Here is a 20,783-nt window from a genome sequence, read left to right on the forward strand (position 1 = left end):
ACCGGCAGCAGCCGCTTCGTTCCTGTCGTCGCTACGTGGTGAGCCGGGCGAGCCGGGACAGCCGGGCACTTTCCAGTCAACAGTGGACGGCAATGATCTTGCTTCGAGCCGTGCGGCACTAATTTTGCTTCATGGAAGTGACAGTTCCGACTCGGGCACTGAAAGCTCAGAGTCCAGCAGTGAAGATTCGTCTGAAGCGGACAGCGAGTGTGGAGCTGCCGGCCTGTATGCCTGCCGCCGGCGTCAGAAAAATGCGCTAATTTTCTTTGTTCGCGTTCATAACAAGCCCTGGAGTAGAGGAATGTAAAAAATGAATCATTTTTGAGGATCGTTGGCCAATACCGAGTTGCTAGTAGAAGTGATAACTGCGATACAAGCAAATTTCTCCCTGATGCCCAGTGCGGCTGCCCTGCTGTCTGCTAGCTCTGCGTTTGGAGGCGTCGCAGAAATCGATCATGTCTTTATTTTATAATGAGACGAGGAACACAGTAAAACGGTGACGCGAGTAGCACCTTTACTACATTGCTGGCCAGTTCCGAAGTGCCCTCAGCTGCGGCATCGATGAAATTAGTTAGGCTTAGCGACGACTACGGCAGCCAGGGAGAAACGTTGGCCAGGGGGCACCGCAGTTCGTCGCTCGGCGTGTCCGAGGGCAGCGTCGTTGCCGAAAGCTCTACTGTCTCGCTGATTGGTTCAGCGGCTTGCGTCTCGCAGTGACAGGGCTGGAAAATCGAGCAGCGAGCGACTTGCCTGCGCGTCGTCCGCCACTTCTTTCGTGAACGCTAGGGGCAGGCTCACTGGCTCTCCGAAGACCGCGGCCGCATACTCGCGTGTTCACGGAGAGTGGACCATCCTGTACATACGCTTTGGTTTTGGGCTTACATTACGGCCTTCGTACTACCTCCTTTTTGTTTCGCCGAGACGGCGTGTATCAACGCGGAGATTGCGCCTCGCGCAACTCCTGTCGCACTTGAACACGAAGCTAGCAGGGCGTCCGCTCCGGCGGCGCGCCTATTTTCCGCGTCTCGCCGCTGCGGCGCTGGCGTCGCGCTCCCGAGGGAGCACTTGCATTCCAATCGCAAAATGGGAGGTGGCGAAGCTACGCGCTCCGACGCGATCTGTCCGCGATCCGACGGAGCGGTCTCGATCTGCCATTGGAATTCAACATTAGTAATAGCAGCTGGGTAAATCCTAGGCCAGCCAAAAGTTCGATACTGTAATCAGAACCTAATTTAAATTTTACGCCAAACATTACTTTCATTATAAGTGGTCGGTTATCTGCACAAGGAAATGCATAGCTAGGGCCTACTTTATTTCAAAAAATTACAAAGGATGTAAATCGTTCTTTTTTTTTGGTCGAAGAGAACGGCCAATTAAGGCTACTGGGCGGTCCTATTCAACTCATCTATTTTAGCTCATGTTTGTGACCATTTTCCTCAAGGTATAATAGGCTAGTGTCGTCACATTGGAATCCTTGCATAATGTATTGAGCTCTCCATGTGCGTTTACACTGTCGTAGAATACAGTTTAATATTATTTTTCTCCTTTTTGTCATTTATTCAAGTGACCTCCCGAAAAAGAAACCTTGCTCAAGAAATTTCCACATTTCTGCTACATCAGAGTCTCCTTTTGGTTAATGAAATGTTTGGCAGAAATAATAATTTTAGCGTTTAAGCTTCATGATGTGAAAAGAAAATTGTGCTTTTAATTCCTGTTTACACAAATTGGCGCAGACAAAAATAGTTTCAAAGAAGAAGCATGCTAAACAGATGCGAATTGACTGATGATTTCAATAACTGCGAGCCAAGTAGTAATCACAACAAACTTTCTGTTGTTTCTACACCACCCAGCTTTTTGGGCTTTTTAGAGCGCAGCTCTTTGGCGTCCGTTCCTGGGTTTCGCGTCGTCGTCGGCGTCGGCGTCGGCCTCGTAACCAGCTCCGCCCCCAATGTCAAGCTTTTCAATTGGTCGAAATGCTCGTGACGTCACAGTGCGCGAATTTCAAATGGGGCCAATTGTACTTTGGCTAGTAACCATGCAACCAATCAAAGGGATCGTGTAGTGATGCTGGAACTAAGTTGGACTGAGTTTAGTTAATTGCTTAATTAATCAATTAGCCTAATTAATATAGAGCAGAATGAAGAGGTCTGAAGAAAAGAAAAGAAAGACGCGCGCCGCAGCGACAACAGCGTCCGCGGAAGCAGACGCTGCTGAAAAAAAACAGATAAGTACGAAGCCGCGTTCCCTCCACCACCACGCACTTCCCCACTCAGTAAGACGTTGCTCGTTTCATATACGTTGTGTCGAACATCCTAGACAGTTCCAACAATTGACAGGTTAATGACAGAACACGATGGATAGAAATACAATAATATAAATATGAAATAGCCTAATTAACCTTTCTAGTTAGACCGCATAAATCAATAAAACCGAGAACGAAATTGGTCGAGTTGGGGAATCGAACCAGGGTCTCCGGAGTGCGATACGAGCACGCTAGCCACTCCGTAATGCCAGCTGAATGGTTTGGAATGAACAAAGGCGCGTCTAGCTAATACGGCGTCTTCGTTCACTCCCATCTTCCCCCTTTCCCTTACGGCGAGGTGCAGGTGTCCACCCAGATATGCGAGAGAGATACATTTCCTTTCCCCAAAAAATACATTTACCGTCCAGCAAGGCGTACAGCCGAATTGGCGATGGCGTTCTGTGGACTCCCTGGCAGCGTTGCAAGACGCTGTCGCGTTCCACTCTTACAGGCGAAGCTTAACATGTTAACCACACATCAGTAACACACGCAGACAGCCAATGGACGCGTCATTCGCTGGCAGCACTTGATTCATCATTCACAACCACATTCTTAACGTACGCTCCCTTGCCGCACATGCCAAGGACGTACACCACGATCACATTCTGCGCCATTCCTCTGTACTTTGCTTTGCTGAAACCTGGGGCGCTATGCCGGAAGGCCCGAGTTTGGCGCTCGCCCGAGTTTCATCCGAGTTTGCGATGACGGCAGTCAGTGAACGAAGATAGCGCGGAACGTGCGCAGGCAGCGGACAATAAAATGTAGAGATAAAGCCACGTAAAGGCGATACAAGCGCACCCTGCGCGCCTGTTTCACACTTCAAACCTAATACACTGCACAATACCAGGCCGCAGCGCTACCTGAATTTATCAGCGCCATGTCAGCAATCGCGAAATCGTGACTTCTCTGCTATCTATCTGCACACTCGCCGCTAGCTGTTTGACACGCCTTTTCGGGCGCGTCAAGGGCGTGTCTTCTCTTTCAGGCTCCATCTGTCTCTCCATTTCCGAAGACGAACAGTGCGCATTGGGTGCACTCTTGTATCAACTCTTTCTCTTCTCTCGAATAGGTTAAAAGGCAACAGATAATATTATGAACATTTTGTTCATTTCTAAATTTATTTTAAAATCTTAATCCAATAAAGCGTTGTTGAAAAGCATAGCTTTAGGAAATTAACAAAGATTTGACACTTTCTACCGCTAGTGGCGATAGTGAGGCCATTGCTTGCAACATGGCTTGCAACGTGGCTTGCATACGAACTATAGAGCGGCAGCCCACCGAGCCGAAAACCAGAGCTCCTGCGCTGACACGCCGCCGGTAGCGCTGCCTTCGACTGGAAAGACTGGGCAACTATTACACGCTGAATCTGTCTTATTTTTCGGCCATTGCCATAATATATTTTATTGTGTCGTATATAAAAAAAAACAGTCATGCATCTTCTGTCTTGCATAATACACAACAGCAAAAAACTGAACTGCACTGCACCCCCCCGCGTCACTGCTGCTCTCTGCAGTGACCTCAGGTGGAGTTCTCCGCTGCTACGGCCGCTTCCGCACACCGCTATCGCCAACCATTGCTTTTAGTACGCTCTTGGCGAATATCGGCGGTAGAAATTGGCCGTGCGAGCGGCTGTGATGCGGTGTGAGAAAAAAATTGCTGTTTGCCTGTATTCAATGATTCATTACGTATGCCTGTTGTGTGTGATGCCTCTTTAGTGCACTGCGGATGCGAAGAGCGCGCTACCCAGCGACACAACTCATCCTATGTCATCAGACGCTGACTAAAAGCTGCGAAGGTGGTGGCGCGCGTATCTGCGTAGTATTTGTTTACGTCGCGCACTTCAAGGTTTTGCGGACTGGTTTTGTCACTAACGTCGATCGCCGTTGTATACCGCAGTGACATCGCAATAATACCGTTCGGGCAGATGAAGGATCCTGTTTGTAATAATGGAATCGGACTTATAACAGAGAAAGGTGTCACGGTTGTGAAGTACGCAGTGCTTGCGTGTTGGAAATTACAAGCTCGTTATTGCACTGGGTCTAGAGCAGCGACCGTTTGTCGATCCCAGATGTGTTTGACACATTGATGCTGATCTTTATCACCGATGAAAGCACGGCCAAGCCAAACACCTGTGATGCCATCTTGTTGGAGTACGACGTGCTCCAAGCACCGTTTCGTCGTCGTGGTCCGTGTTTGACGCCTTGCAAGCAGGTGTGACGCGCCGTCAGCGTTGTGCTGTGCCTTACGTGGTTGCAACAGGCTATCGTGTTGTGCAATCTTGGTATGCGAGCGAAGAAATCGGCGGCTGTCGCCATGTTTCGTGTCCTTCGCAGATGTGCTTAGATTAATCAGCAATGACGTCCGTTTTGCCTGTTATATTTCGATGGTCAACATCGTAGATGGCTGTCAGCAATCAGCACAGCCGCGCAGCATACCTGTAGCCGGCAGGGTTGTTGGGAGTGGCCCACCCATAGCGCATACGCCTATAATTTATGTACGGCACGCCGGGGGCGTGACCAATCGTTTTGATTGACAGGTGAACTCGGAGCTAAACTCGTGAACGGTGAAGTGCCCCGAATTCATCTCGGGACTGTCATGGCGGCGGCAGCAGCAGCCTGGGTCATCGCTTCCTCTGACGGCAAATGTCAGTACGGCCGGCTGGACCTGTTTACTGCCATGGCCGACGACGAATTCCAGCGACATTTTCGCCTGTCCAAAACATCGGTACGATGGTTGTGTAAAGAGTTAGGCGACGACGCACGCCTGCGGAGAGTGCGTACCGGGCCTCATTCGCTTTCGGTCGAAGAGCAAGTCCTCTGTGCCCTCCGGTTGTTCGCGACCGGCAGCTTCCAGGGGAGCGTCGGCGCAGACCGCTTTATTGGACGCCACCAAAGCACTGTGAGCCGCTGTGTGAGGGTCGTCTCCGACGCGCTTATCGACGCGGCTGTGCAGAAGCGGTGGCTCGCGTTCCCCACGGCTGCGGCCGAGCGTGCGTATGTTAAGGAGCGTTTCCTTGTGCGCGGCGGCATCACAGACGTCGTGGGATGCGTCGACGGGACCTACATTGGCGTAAAGGCTCCTTCGAAGTCCAGCTCTGACGTGGCGAAGGCCAACTATTTCACGAGGAAGGCACATTATGTATTGAACACAATGGTTGCAAGAATGCTCTGTTTTTGCTTTCATGCATGTCACGGTTAATGGAATGTTCTCCTATTTATTAGTGATAGTGGTCCGTGAACTGTGCAGTGTCAGTGGATGTTAAGGAACCTCATATGGTTGAAGTTATTGGCAGCCCTTCACCATGGCATGCCTCATCGCTTGAGTTACTTTAGGGCATTAAACGTGAAAAACCGCTTCCGTTTATCAGTAACTGAGCAGTTTTACACACAGTGTAGATAATTTTTTGTTTTACCTCATGTTTGCGCACGTAATAGGTGCATGGATTTTTCCAGCTATTTCATGCATGCATTTTAATGGGTTTTTAAACGGTAGCATTTGTGTCACTTGGCAGATTGCATTCTTATGCAATATTCATAATCGGAAGTCGCAATAAATGTTTCACTTTGGCTGAAGTGGAAAAGCTCCTGCCGGAAGCACTGGCGTCTGTAAGCCAGGAAAACTGGCAAAACTGTTGTGTTCATGTGGAGCAAGTTGAGGCTGAAGCAAGGCAACGCGATATGATTGTTGACGCTAAAATTGATCCGGTTGTCTTCAGCATTTCTGACTCGTGCAACTCTTCCTCTGATGAGTCGAGCACCGATTCCAGTGATGAAGACTTGAGTGGCATCGAGGAACTTGTCTGACTTCGAATTGATGTGTAATACACATGCTACCGAGGAAAGAGAGAGGACTCATCGGCTTGCTGTGATCACCTTTGTGCGTGTGTGGGCGGAAATGTGAAATATGTGTGCATGTGGGTGTGTGTGTTGATAAATCTACCGAGGAAATTGTAACATTTCCATCAAATCATTGCATCATTGCAATTCGTTGCATCAAATTGTATCGGGCAGTAACTTGTAGTGTAGGTGGTGAGGTGGTCGTGTTAATAGTGTCTGTATAGAAGTAGAATTTGTAAGGGAGTGCAAATAGTACTTTTATGCGAAGCATATTGCTAGAGCTACCACTCACGCCGTCGCCGTGGGACCCCTAGCCGTGAAACCACGTGACACCGTGACGTCACACCACGTGACATCGGATGAGAGAGCCGGCCTCCACCTCGCGCCGTCGCCGTGGGACCCCTAGCCGTCACGCCACGTGACACCGTGACGTCACACCACGTGACATCGGATGAAAGAGCCGGCCTCCACCTCGCGCCGTCGCCGTGGGACCCCTAGCCGTCACGCCACGTGACGCCGTGACGTCACACCACGTGACATTATGGCGTCATATTGGAGTATATAAGAGGAGGCGGTTGCGCTCCCCCTCAGTAGATACACGATGCCTCCGAAGAAGGATGCAGTCGAGCGGTGGAATCAAAATCACAGCTTTACAGATCACAAGAGTGTATTCATTGGTTTGCAAAAAATAAACGATGATGAATGACATTCTGGTGTTGTCGTGGATTAATCTAGCTACAACATAACCAAGGTAAACCAAGCTAAGCCCTAATATGCTTCGCATTCCCAAGGCTTAGCCAAGCTGAGCCTCAGCAATTTTTTTCCAATTAGAATACCTATACTGGTACACGTCATCAATGTGTGCAGTTTTTGGAAGATTAATTGCAGAAAAATACGGTGGAGCTTAATGAAGCGTTGTGTCAGTTATTTGGAAAGTATCTGAAAATTTGAGAGCAAATTGGATTCATTTAAAACAATTTTGAACATATACTGTTTGATTCGTTCGACTAACTGAACAGAAATTTATTCAATTATGCTGTCCAAAAAGTTCGAACATTCACAAACCCCTAGGCATTGGCCTCATTTTGTGTGTGAGGGTTGGGAATGGTATGCATGTGTGTCTGATCTTCATGTCCTGAAAAGGGATTCCTGGTTTGGTGTTGTCTTGCATTACTCTCAATCTCTGGTCGTTTTGACATGTTATGCAGTGCCAGTGTTGAGGTAGCCAGTACTGTATTTTTTGTCCATAATTTTTCGGAGGTGTGAATGATTTCAAGCTGGCTCTTGCTCAGTTGAGTGTGAATTTGTTTCGAGTCAGGTCTTTGTTAGTAGATTGGTCAGGTTTTCGTTTTATCAAATAGTGTTGTTCTATGGCTCCACATTTTTTTCAGTTTTAGAGCATTTGATTGATTGTGTGTTGGTGTACATCCACTGCACGTGTCCTTTAATTTGTATGCTCTGTGATTCATGCCACTGGCTGTTTCCAGAATAAACCATTTCTCGCAAACACTGCGGGGTCAGCATTCTTTATTGTCGTGTCTGATTTATAGTTTGCTGTTTTGAAATATTTTTTCGTAGCGTTGTACAACTTTTTCTGCATTCTTACTTGACGCTCCCACAGCTTGGAACTCTTTTTACCTGGCTGCATGAAAATCCTGCCTGAGCAGCTTCTGCTCTTCTAGGAGAGCAGGGAAATCCAGCCAAGCTGACTCTTGAGGCAGTACTATTTTCTGTCACTGTGGGAATCAACACTATGTTCAAAATTTAACACTTAACACGGGAAAACAGGTCATATCGAGGTGGTGTATGCATGGTGTATGGTGTATGCGGTATGCATCAAATGAACAGATGCATGCTGTTCATTTCAGAACACGGCATAATATTCAAGCGATTCTGAACACGAGTTTTCTCATTCAAGTCACGCGAAATTCAACTTGCGATGAAAAAAAATGTGCGAAAAAAAAAAGTTTAACCACGCCGGATTTGAACCCACGCACTCCCATTGCCTGTCGACTCTCCGGAGCGACGCGTTAGACCACACGGCCACGAAACAGCGCGCAGTTGTACACCTCTATTTTTTTTTGCGGACTGCTTCCGTAGCCTTCATAGCGTTGCACATGATGTAGTGCTGCTAGCGTTCCCTCGCGGTACAAAGCAAAATTTAATAATGCATGAATCGCTCTAAAGCGCTTTAAATCCAAATCTTTACACTATAAAATGCTTACAAAGGTGTACTAAGTGCATTATAAAATTCAACAAACCTCGTTTGTCGAATTGCACAGGCAATGCACTTGGTGGAGCGACAGACAAATTAAAAGTGCACCGGCGGTTGGCTCACGTGACCCGTTCTTTGTAGACCGCCCAAGAAGCCCATGAGGTGGCGCCGATGTGATGATAAAGCACGGAATATATCCAGGTAACCCAATGAAGCTGGAGGCGTGACGAGGGTGGGATTTTGTCTTGCTACCATTAGTTCACTCATCTGAGGGCGTCGCCAGAACTCGGGAAGATTCCGAGTTTCAGCAAACTCGGGCCTTCCAGCATAGCGCCCCTGGATGGATCCCGAAGAGCCTCTCGAAATCATAGATTTCCTATACTGCTGTGGTGCTCGCAGAGACCACAACAGAGCGGCGGGAGTCGCTATCTACTTGCGCACAGGTCTCTCTGCAATACCAGTCGAAATGTTTGGCACGTCACATGAAGTTGGCGAACTGTGCGCCGCAAAGTTGCCCAACGGCTTGCTGGTAGTAGCTGCCTACTTCGCCCCTACCGCACTCACGAAAGACGTCGTGCACTTCCTGCAACTCGCATTAACCGTCCATCGATCCACACCGATGTTAGTAGTGGGGGACTTTAATGTTGACATAAAGACAAACAGCAATTTCCTAACACTTATGCGGGAGAACATCCCGTTCCTCTTGCTCGTAACGCGTCCCACGGCTGTGACAACCTCGCGAGGCACTTGTATAGATCTCGTCTTTGAGAATCAAGCATTGGTGTACCAAGTCGAACATATATCAGTCTATTTCTCCGACCACAAAGCTTCCTTCATGACTGTCAAGAACTGTTAGTGCAATCTTTGTTAAAGGAATACGTGTGAAAAATAAAAAAAAAATCTGTGATAGCGAATACATGTGTTGCTCGATTTCTTTGCCTCAATCTATCGAAACGTTAAACAGCTTTTTTGCTGCGCTCAAATTTCGCATTAGGCAGTAACGTAATCGTCGGTAATTTTTTTGTCATGAAATGTGTTGCCATATCGGCAACATGCAGTGGCCGCTGGCAAGCCTAACATAACCATTGCACTGTGTAGCATTCTGGAGTGGAGAGGCACCCGGCCAATGCTTGTCTTTAAATGTGAAGACGAAATTCATCCCGGCTATTTTGAACGACTCAACACAAAGACGCACTTCTACTACTGCGTGTTCACAAAGCAAGCTTTCGAATACGTACTTCCGTTTCTTGTCTTCACATAGAGGAATTTCTCTTTTTTTTTGGAAACAGTGCATTGCCACGGACAGCAACTGCCACCTTTTCTTGTCCCAGGTAGGAGTTAGGCAAGGTAATTGGATTTTAGGGAAACTATATAAGGCAGAAATTTGTACACGTGAGCAGTCGACTACGAGAATTTTTTTTTCTTAAAAAGTCGCCATGTTCGCTGCGACCGAAGTCGGTCTCCGGCTCCATAGCCAGGGTTCAAAATCTTTTTGAGCTGACATAGGCAGGTTCCGCGTAATCAAAGCTCCTAGAAGCACTTCATCTACCTTAGTTATATTAACTGTGAAGCTTCCCAACGAAAAAGAATTCGCTTCACGAAATTGTACTGAAGCAATGTCAATGAAAAGAATGTGCTTTTTGTGATTCCGGAAGGTCTCGAACAGTACTTTGTTTCAAATGGAAACGCTAAGCCGATCTCTGTTGTCGGCACTCAAACATCAACAATTTCTTTAAGCCGGGAAAGCATTCTTGTTTTGTTATTTATTTAAACACGGAATAGCTGTAGACGGCCCACAGGAGCAAACTGGGGCGTGGCTGGTAGCCATAAAGGTTTGTGAAGAGGGTCATTGTTCCTGTGAATAAAATCTTTCGCAGGGAAGTGAGCAATTGAATCTTGTTGATGAAAGGTAGAAAATTCGAAATGGTGTAAAACAAACTCGTCATTTCTTTGCAAAATGCCATCTACATTGTTTCGTAAACATTGAAAGCAATAAAGTGTGTTTTAGAACAACAGGAATTGGACGAGATAGGTACTATGCTGGCTGTGTTTCGAAAGTTGAAAACCAGTGACAGCATAGAAATTAAGAACGTGAGCTGTATATTTGCCATTCCGAATATAGCAGTGTGTCATATGTGATTAGTAGAATATATAACGCATTATTATTTGAAACGAAATGTAGGGTGTCGTATAGCACGTCGAGTTAAATGAACGGTTGCTTGGTTTCTCCAACTTCCATTTGCTTCAGGGGAAACAAAATAAAGCAGTATTAGCTGCCAGCGCGAGCCAAAGACCACAATGCAAGCGGACAACCTTAACTTCACCTATATAACACCATTAGTCGAGACAAGCCCTCCAGAGGCCTGGACGACTCGTAGAGCGTGTGATCGCAGAACCATGCTTCTGGTTAGGGTAAAAAAAGTATAGCAGAGAAGCCTTGCGAATCACTGTATCATATGTCAATGCCTCAAGTTAGTCTATTTTTCTTTTGTACTGAGCAATTCGTGGGCAGGGGGAATTGAGTAATTGTTTTCAAGTTTGTTTCACAGAGGCTAGGCTTCGTGTAATATATTTTATTTACGTAATAAATAATTTTTAGGGCAACGGGGACACTACACAAGAAAGGCGACAACAAAGCGCCCGTGTTGTCGTCTTTCTTGTGTTGTGTCCCCGTTGTGCTAAAGGTCATTTATTATGTCTGAAAACCAACTAGCTCAGCAGTTAACCCTCTTAAAGTATATTTTATTTATTTTGAATAAACGAACACATAGATTAATTTGACATATTTGGAGTAAAACACGGGAGAATATGAGAATTGCTGACAGTAAACTGTTATTTTGCATCAAGCACTCATAAAAAAAGGCATCAATTTTTTCTGCACAGGCTAGAAAGCGGTAATGATTTTTCTTGCTCGTTATTTCACTTACGCGTTCATGATGCCAATATTCGCGAAGTACTCTGGTCTGCTGATGTGGTACATTTTGAAAGGATGCACGCCCATGCGGTAGGGCATCTGGTTCTCCTCCTGGTAAAGGGTTCGAATGTCGTCAGCGCTGAAGAGATGCACTATAAAGCTTCGCCCAGGAAGCTGCTGGGCTACCAGAGGCCCGTAGAGGTGGTGCATATCCCAGGCTACTTCGTTGATGTCCATTGAGTGATAGCGACCTAGAGCATGAAAAAATGCAGCGCATCCACGTTTGAGACCAATAACGTCTCATAAATCGTATGGAATAGTTGAGGTCATTAGTAAATATAGATTAACAATAAAAAAGTGAAATAGTAGCAACGGCGCAGTCGAAACCCGGCAAAAGCATCTGCTGGTGTGCTTAAAATTCGCCAGCATCGTCCTTAAATTAGCTTACAGCCTGCATGAAGGAAGTTTTGCTCATGTGCTTGAGCCGTTGACGACATTTATCAAGCTTAAACAAGGCACCTTAAATGATTTCCTGATCTGATGTGCAAATACACTGGCGTCATACCATTACAGATTTTTTTACGTGTAAAATTTGATTAAAAATATTTGTTCTGTTTTACGTGAGCTTTTACTTCGAATAATCACATTGGTGTTCTTTGTAGTATGCGTGAAGGCACCGCGGGTGCTTTTACTGAAGAGTATTTTTTCCTCGCTGATATAAAGCAATTCCTTCTTCCGTTTGCATAGCTAAAATTCTTTGCTAGTACGAAAGATTCTCACAAAGTGAAACATTGGTAATTTTTTAAGGAAGGTAAAATGCCGTTCAGATAATACCGGCTTCCCTTGTGGCGCTCACACCCAGCCACCTTTTAAGAGGATAAAAGTTGGTCCATTAAAGAGTTATAAAACTATGACACAAACTTGCAGTGGTGACTTATAAATGTAAATTCAGGAAATCACATCATTCAGCGGCTATCTGGTTTCACCACAGATATAAAAAATCTATGATACCTGCAATGATTGGAAGTGGTATAGAAAGCTTGGAATGCAGCTGCTATATTTACTTTACCGTTGTTGATGGGAGTGCTTGGTTTTGTGATGATCACTTTTTTATTCAGACTTCTATTAGTAGCTTTAGATGCATTTCCACAGGGGGCAATCACTCAGAGGCTGTTACACTTCTTACTTTCAATTAGACGTCCTTTCCCAACTTTGAAATTAGACAACGCATAAACGAACATATATCGGACTGTGTATCCCATCTTTGATATTTGTTATGACCTCTGGAAAACTAATTCTTGAAAAAATAGCGTGTTTCCTAGCTTGTATGAAGGCAAGCGTGACACTGATTTGATAAGTAATTGCACTATTATACGCGCTGCAGAAATAGGGCATTAAGCTAACCGTTGGAGAATTTACCAAATCTTTCATATTTATTTTTTTAGGGCTTAGTACATAGAATGAGCGGAAAAAAATGCCACTTGTTGTGCACCCGGCCCACCAAAAAATGGAAATCAAAGAGAATTTCTTTGGTTGGTTGAAATCTCCCGCCTTTTGTGTGATTTCCTGCGTACTTGAGATATGGCGCGCCAAACGTCCTTTTGCGTTTCCAATATCGCGCATTGATGTGTGTTAGGCTGCATGCCGGCTAGATGCAGCTTCCTAGCGACATTTTTGTTGTCATTAAAGTGGCCTCGCATTCGTATTTCGGCGTGCACGAGATCTAAAGCACAACGTAAGAGACTGACCTTTCAAGAGGCTAGATATTTAAGCTCCAAGGATTGACTTATGGTTTAATGCAGCAGCTAGCCAAGCTGGTCCCTTCACGCCGCCGCGTGGTCGATTTATGCTCGCCTTGTTTCGTTTCATTTAATTCCACGCGCCAAAAGTATTGGTGCTTTCATTAGGCGTTCTCTTTGCCTGTGGCAGTGGCTTAGTCGCTCACTCTATGACTTGCGGATTCTAGCCCAGTGTCAGAAGATGCCATCCCTTCCACAGCACGCCCTATTTTTCTAAGTGAGAACAATAATTTCCTGATATCCTTTTCAATATCGAGGCTCGGTAAGGAACCCAGCTAGCCTATGGAGGCTCGTCTACTGTGCGATATCAGTGCACGTCAAAGAACCCGGGCGAAATTCCGGAGCCCTTCACTACGGCATCCCACGTAGCCTGAGTCGCTTTGGGACGTTAAACCTTCATACCAAACCGGCTAGCCGAAATGATTCAGAAGCTCTTCACTGTGGCGTCCTTATTAGCTCGCTGGTTGTTAAGCGCTGGTGAGCCTTATTTACCCAACAACACCAAGAACAACACTCTTCTTCGTCCTCATCGTTTGCAGCGCTCTTTTTTTGTGAAGAATGCTGTAGCAGCCCGCAGTAGCAGCCACTGGATTTTTGGTCCTGCTTCAAAAAAACTTTCTCCGCGTTCACAGAGCTGACGTTAGTGGGAAGGATTCGCCAAAGTGGCTCAGTGGCTTTGACGTTCGTCTGCTGACTCCGTATAGTTTGTGAATTCCATCTTGGCCTTGGTGGCCGTATTTCAATGGAGACGGAACACAAAAACTCCCGCGTGCTGCGCAATGTCAGCGCACAAAAGAACGCCGGGCCGCTTTAATTTGTTCGGAACCCTCTAATACTGCATACGTTGTAGTGCATGTGTCGCTTGGGATCTAAACCCCACTATTTAATATTGAGAATTTTGTAATGGCAAGGTTTCAAGAAGCCTCGGTGTGCTGCTCAATTTCTTGGCCGGCGAGGACTGATGATGAAGTGTTGGTGGCACCTTACACCATCTGCGACATAGCCGCTGGCTTTGAACGATTAAGTTATTTTCTCGCTCACGAAACCTTTTCTGTTGTTTATTTTTTCTTCAGTACCGAAAGCTATCAAAATTAAAGCTTAGGCTAGTTTATGGGGTGCAGCGTTCAAACGCCACACAGGCTATCAGGGACGCCACAGTGGATGGCTTCAGAAAGTTGCGGCCGCCTGCGGCTCTTTAGCGTCCACTTCCATCGCACAGTAGACTTACTTGTACGATTTCGCCTACATCGGGTCAGCAGCCGAACAACATAGTTGCTGATTAACCGTGGCAATTCAAAATTAAAGCTTTGAGGGAAATTTGCAACAGAAAGAAAAGTAATGTATTCGTATCAATTGATTACAGACAGAAGTTCCATTGTTCAGCATTGTACCATGGCCCCTTGAAACAATAAATGCGGGTTTAACAAGATGGCAGCGATGAAATAGCCTTTTTACACTGTATATGTTAAGCACAATGTAAAATACTAGCAAACAAGGATACATTTAATTTTTATTACCATTAGCGAAACATGTGTAGTCATAAAGCTCAGAGAAACCCGACAATAAAAGCACAGCAAGAAAACAGTACAGAACTCACTTTCTTCAGTTCTGCGGTATTAGCTAGAATAAAACTGATATGAAATAATCCATTGAGTAGCTAGCTTAGATGAATTGAAGATAAAATATCAATATAAGTAATGGAAAAAATTCTGAGATCAACTATACAGAAAATATGGAAGTAAAAATGAGCAGCCTTTGCAAAATGCAGCTTGCATAAAGGCCTTGTAGTATGGAGGTAGGACGTATACTGTTTCAAACTTTAATTGATTTGGATCGAAGAGTACCGATACCAAAATTAGTGCAAGTTTTATACAGGGTGACATTACTTTTTCGCACTCGTCTTTGTGTACTGGTGTAACGATGCGGTGTCCCACGGAAGGCAAGAATCACAACTTTCATGCCCGCTGTGCTTTTAAGTATGTTGAAATGTGACTCAAACAGAAAGAACGACAGATGAGGTAACGTCGCACCGATGTCAAGCAGCCGCGAGTACGAATGGCGCGAACTGCCCATCGAGCAAGAGCATTTAGTTGTTTTCGTGCCCACATGCAACATGCCGCTCGACGCTGTCAGCCTGAAAGACAGATGTTGGAGGAAGGGAAGATCGAAGGGAGGCACGCAGGTGGTGGCGACACTCAGCCTGCTGGCGGATGTCTCTGTTCAACGTGTAAGAGGGCTAGGACTGAGTGCTGTAGCCAGGCGCATAGGTGGCAGGCTCAAAACGATCACAATGCTTGTTATTAATAGCCGTGGTCCTGCAGCTTTAGCGGCTTCCCGTTATTTTTGGTAAAACAGATAGACGTCATTGTGCATCCTTTCTCATACATTAAAAAGAATATTTGTCAAATTTTTCTAGAATATATCCCGAATTGGTGGGTCCACCTTAAGACCTCTTTCGAGCGTGATAAGTTGCCCCCAAAACTCAGTCAACGAACTTTGTTTTATACACGGCTCTGGAAAAATTTACACCGACTGTGTATTACAAGTCTTCATATGATACGCATTAATGAATCGTTTTAATTTATCGCTGGTACGGACGCTACTCAAAAATTATACAGCCATTTTTCCACGATGCGTATTCTACATTGTAAATGCGAAGGTAAGATAACCGTTCATCGTTAATAGTACCAGACTGGATTCCAAGAGAATGCAAGCATACTATGGGGGGTGGGATGAAATAAAGAAAATTACGGGCACGGAGTGACCGCAGCTGGTGCACCCCAGGGTTAATTAGAAGTATATGGAGAAGCCTTTGTCCTTCAGTGGGCGTAGTCAGCTGATGTTGATGATGATGAATCTGCATTCCACATATCATGAAGGGAACCGGTGGTAATTTCACAGCGTAAAAGTCAGCGTTCATCAGTAAATACTCATTCCTGGACATCACGAATTCAGTCGGGTGCAAAACACTTGCACTTACATGCTGGTTCAAGAGTAAAAGCTTCAAGCATTTTCCACAGCCGTATATACCTATTCTGAGCTGACCACTCATGGTTGATTCTGCACAAGTGCTTAAGAGATTATTCCATTTAGCTTATCTTCCCCAAGCTTCACTGGCTCCCTTTCAGGACATGCGCAACATCCGAGATATCGTTATGCATTTGTTAGGCTAATACGAAAAGCGCTATGCAGCAAAACAATATTTAACGAAGTGAAGAGCAGCCACAACTTATTTTGTGAAATCGGGAACTTCGTAAAATTGAGGAAGGCATTTTCCGCCCTTAGAAATTTAGACTCGTTACATAGCGCCACCCAGAACTTACCAAGTCACCGTAATTCCCGATAACCGGTGCCTATGCGCATGAAAAGTCTGCGAACGCAGCCCGAATTGCTTGCGGATAAAAGCGCCATCTGGTAAAACAGATTGGAACGCGAAGGTGGCAAGCGCTGCTGACTGCCGCGTCCGTTGTTCTGTGAAGCAGCGCAGATTACAACCTCGTCAAAATAAAACCAGGAACTTGACATGGGCGCCTAGGTGTTGCTGCTGGCACGCCGCCATCAAGCTGGATGCATCTTTGGCAAAATAACTGAGAAATCTCCTCTTTTTTATCTTAATTTTTCACAACAATCTTTGTTGAAAATTGTGTAGTTATCGTATGTATCATTATTTTGGCATATTGAGAAGTCTTAACCTCATGGGTACTTGCCGGGGAATCAAAATTTGTTAGTTAGATCGGGAACCTCGTAAAATCTGTCTTCGTTAGATTGAGTTTTAACTGTATTTGTGATCCTAACTAAACAATTAATAGGAAGCGCGTTTTGGCGATTAAACTACTTTTATGACTTCCCTAACAGAGGTTATGAGCTACCGTCCTTGTACTCGCGTATGAACGAAAGCAATGTTTAGGACCTCTCCGCGGATCTCATGAGAAAGATTTAACCACGAACACGAGCGCCACGTTATTTTGGCCGCAGCTGATCATGCTAGCAGAAGCTGTACGACGACGCTTTTATCTATTCACAAAGTCGCCTGCATATTACGTAGAGCATATCACTCTCGCGTCCATGCTAACGGGAACATAAAAATGTGAGGTACGTCGTGCCTAAAAAAAGATTATAGAATTGAACATATTACCTACTATCGGGAAGTATATCCAGGAGCTGCCCACGACAGGGAGGCCTGCTATCTTCGGAACTTCGCTGAAAGGCTTGGCGCAAGAAATCTCATGTTTGTCTCGTAAGAACGCAACTCGATGTCGTTGCCATGTGAGATGCAGAAGGGTTGAATTAAGAGCTGAACGTTTGCACCGCCCTGCAAATAGTAACATCCTAAAATACGTTCACCTGCTTCCTAGTTCGAATGGAAACTCTCTTCAGGCTCCGAACGTTATTCCAGAACTGAGATTCGCTCTTACTTTTTTTCTGCGTTTCCGCTGAGGAGCAATCCAGCTGTCACGTTTGACTTATGAGAAATTACCTGCCGTGATAATAGAGCCAATCACATTTATACACATGAATGTACTTTTTTAATGCTGTGTTGTTTTCGTTACTTTCTTCTTTTCAGGAAAAATGGGGCTGACAAAACCTACTTCCTCTAGCGGCCCGAAAAATGTCTAAAATGATATGACAGCACCCAGCTGTTGGATTCCTCCTCTAAAGCCTTCATGAGCTCTTACTTCATGTCAAATTAGAGTTCATTCACTTTACGATCAATATGCAGAGCAAATCAGGTACGGGTAGGGCAAAAAAATACTGAATGACGGGACCTTCGCTATACGACATGGAATAACACAATACAAAGATGTCCTAATATTTAGCAGACTTACGACGATGATATCGACTACATAATATAAAAATACAATTCACATGTGGAAAAACATTGTCAAGTAGTGGTGACTGCAGTCCGGCGAGTAGGCAAACAGCGGGAATGGCTTCCAGACGAAACTTTATTTGGGCCAACTTGCTTCAGCGAGGTAGCGGCGTAGCAACCAGCGTGCTCGGCGGTCGAGCACGTAGGCGGTCGTCGAGGAGAATGCTGACCCCTTTCGGCCGTGCTCAATTTAAAGCTGACTGCGGTCTTTCGAGGTAAAAAGTGCAAAGTTACTAGAACATTCTGAAGCAACGTAGGATCGGCCCCACCTGGATGCCTTCAATCGAGATAAGTCTGGTCGCATCTTGCATCACAAACAAAGCAATAAAGCGGTGTTCGGGTAGTTTTGAAGTACGAACAAACAGAAACTACAAAGATTCGCGGCTTTACTCCCATATCAAAGAAGCATCAACCCGGTGTTTTGAAACATAAGGCGACTACAAATAAATAAAACTGATTGTGCAAAAATAAACACAGAGTGTGGAAACACAGCGTATAGTGCTTAATTAGGCTTTAAACGCACGACATGAACAACTTCTGGTCTTACGCGGCGTCGCTGGTATGCAGTCATTTCGTCAGTGACGACTTCATAGTGCAGTACACCTAGCCGACGAAGAACCTTGTACAGTCTAGCGCGATTTGAAGGTTATCGCGCGAGCGTCGACCAGCCTAGCCCTCCAGGCACCTAGCGGCCGACTTTGGAAAAGGAAAAATCATGATTTCGCACTCTCCTCTTCCTCGTTCGCTGTTCCGTGCAACAAGCTTCACCCCCGCGACGCGATCACCACCCTTTCCCTCTATTCTAAGCTTTCCAGTGGTTGCGATAAAGTGTGCTCTTGGTTACCTCTCGTATCTTGCGGGCGATAACAAAATTGGTGGGAAAGATCTGGTAAAGCCAGTGCTTGGCACTTCTTGATTTGAACGACTTTGAGGTTGGAAAAATATAAAAAGGCGATATCGCCTCGTCATATTGTCTTTGTCCACCAATAACGTTCCGCGAAACATTTTTTAATGAGGGTATATAACTGCGGCAATGATCGATGCGATCCCAGACCACTTGTCGCAAGGAAAATGCCACGACGACTTACGTTACAGGAGCGCCACGAAATTGTTTCGTTGGGAAAGTTCATGTCCCAGCGAGAGATATCCCGTAAGGTGAACCGTCCTCAGAAGACAGTCAACCGCATTCTTCGAGTGTTTCACCGGGAAAACCGGTTGGAAGATGCGCCGCATCAAAGAAGACCTAGAAGAACAACTGCGGAGGAAGACGCGCTGATAATAGCTGCCGCCGTTCACGATCCATTCACGACAGCCAAGAAAATCAAAGAACTTGGCCTTCGCCTAAGCCTTTCGTCTATCCGAAAGAGACTTAACGCTGCGGGTCTTAAAAGCCGCGTGGCTGCGAGAAAGCCGCTTTTGACCAGCGGACATCGCAGGAAGCGTTTGGAATTTGCACATCGGCACGAAGCATGGAGCGCCGAGGAATGGCAACAGGTAATATTTAGTGACGAATCGACATTCTCTACCTGCTGGAACCAGCGACTTCGTGTTTGGAGAGTCGATGGCTGCCGGTGAGATTTACTTTTCTTGCATATCATTCCACAAGAACAGCGGTTTTAGGCCCACTCTTTAGTTTTATCAGCGAAGTCATCATCACCACCCATATTACGCCCACAGAAGGGTGAAGGCCTCTCCCGTGTTCGTCCAGTTAACTATGTCCTGTGCCAGCTGCGGCCACCGTATCCCCGCAAACTTCTTAACCTCATCCTTCAGGGACGTGAAGTTTATTGGAGCAAACATAGATTGAGCAGCCGCACAAGCATCACCAAGCGCGGTTAATTATTCTCGGCTCGCTTCAATCAACTTGTTTTGCGAGTCCCTGAACGACTCTGTTTCTCTTTTCTAGTAAATTTAGCTGTGATTTTCTTTTGCAGAGCTCACTGCATCGTCTTTGATTTAAGTTGCAGCGCAGTCGTGGTGTGGTAACCACGTGGGAGAAAGACAGGCGTTATCATGGGAGGTGGCCGAGAGGTCTATACAGGAGGAGTATGTGACCAGAGTTAGTTATAATGGGGGGCAGCGCGGAGAGTATACGGCTAGAGCAGAGGAATATGGCACGCTTCGTGTGTGGCGGCTGCTGTGAAATCCGCCGCCCGAAGAGAGGCTCTAAGACCGGCATACTGTAGCGGAGTTTCAGTCGAAGTGCGAGTAAGTGTGCAAAACTAAAATAGGTGGTCTCTTGCTAGAAAATATGCATGTCGCTCTGAAATTTTTTACCTCAGTGTATCACGAGCTGAAAATACCTTAGCAGCTAGCGCTCAGTCTCTCATTATATTGTGGTAACTGCCCTGTGCGTAATTCTGGTTATTAAATTCGAATCATCACTTTTATTGCAGCTCTGAAGCTGAAAACGTCCGCGATGTCGGAGCAAGTGGGCGTGTCTCGGTCAATGTCTGCGGTGCAATAACTTGCGCCGGTCTGGGTCCCCTCTTCCGCATCCCAGGGAGGCTCACGGCCGAAGTCTACAACGAGATCATCGACGCTGTTCTCCTTCCTTTCGCCGTGAACGGACCTTTCCCTGATGGATGTTTTTATTTCCAACACGACGGCTACCCTGTTCACACTGCATCATCAGTGCAAGAAAATCTCACCAAGTCTGGAATTGCGCAGCTCCTCTGGCCACCAAAAAGCGCCGATCTGAACATAATCGAAAATGTTTGGGGTTTAATGAAGGCACGGCTGGCTCGCTCCAACTTGACAAACATTGACGCAGACACTCTGTGGGCAGCCGTTGAGAGGGAGTGGAATGTCCTCCGACAGGACACAGAACTTGCAGAGTTTCTGTTC

At 45.9% G+C, this 20,783-nt stretch overlaps 1 protein-coding gene across 1 annotated transcript in view; it reads right to left on the bottom strand.

Annotated features, from left to right (window-relative positions):
* The window catches only part of LOC149370469 (putative cytochrome P450 49a1), a 50,245-nt gene extending 31,738 nt beyond the window's left edge, over positions 1 to 18,507 (bottom strand). Inside the window, exons 1-3 of the mRNA XM_089577804.1 lie at positions 18,484 to 18,507; positions 17,202 to 17,274; positions 11,281 to 11,518 (exon numbers count right to left, since the gene is read on the bottom strand). Coding sequence (XP_089433930.1) covers positions 11,281 to 11,518; positions 17,202 to 17,274; positions 18,484 to 18,507 — 335 coding nt within the window. The remainder of the gene's footprint in view (positions 1 to 11,280; positions 11,519 to 17,201; positions 17,275 to 18,483) is intronic.
* Between the last annotated feature and the right edge of the window lie 2,276 nt (positions 18,508 to 20,783).

The sequence above is a fragment of the Amblyomma mixtum genome, chromosome 1 (assembly GCF_055824585.1).
Source record: "Amblyomma mixtum isolate Tamu chromosome 1, ASM5582458v1, whole genome shotgun sequence".
In the NCBI taxonomy this organism is placed as follows: Eukaryota; Metazoa; Arthropoda; class Arachnida; order Ixodida; family Ixodidae; genus Amblyomma; species Amblyomma mixtum.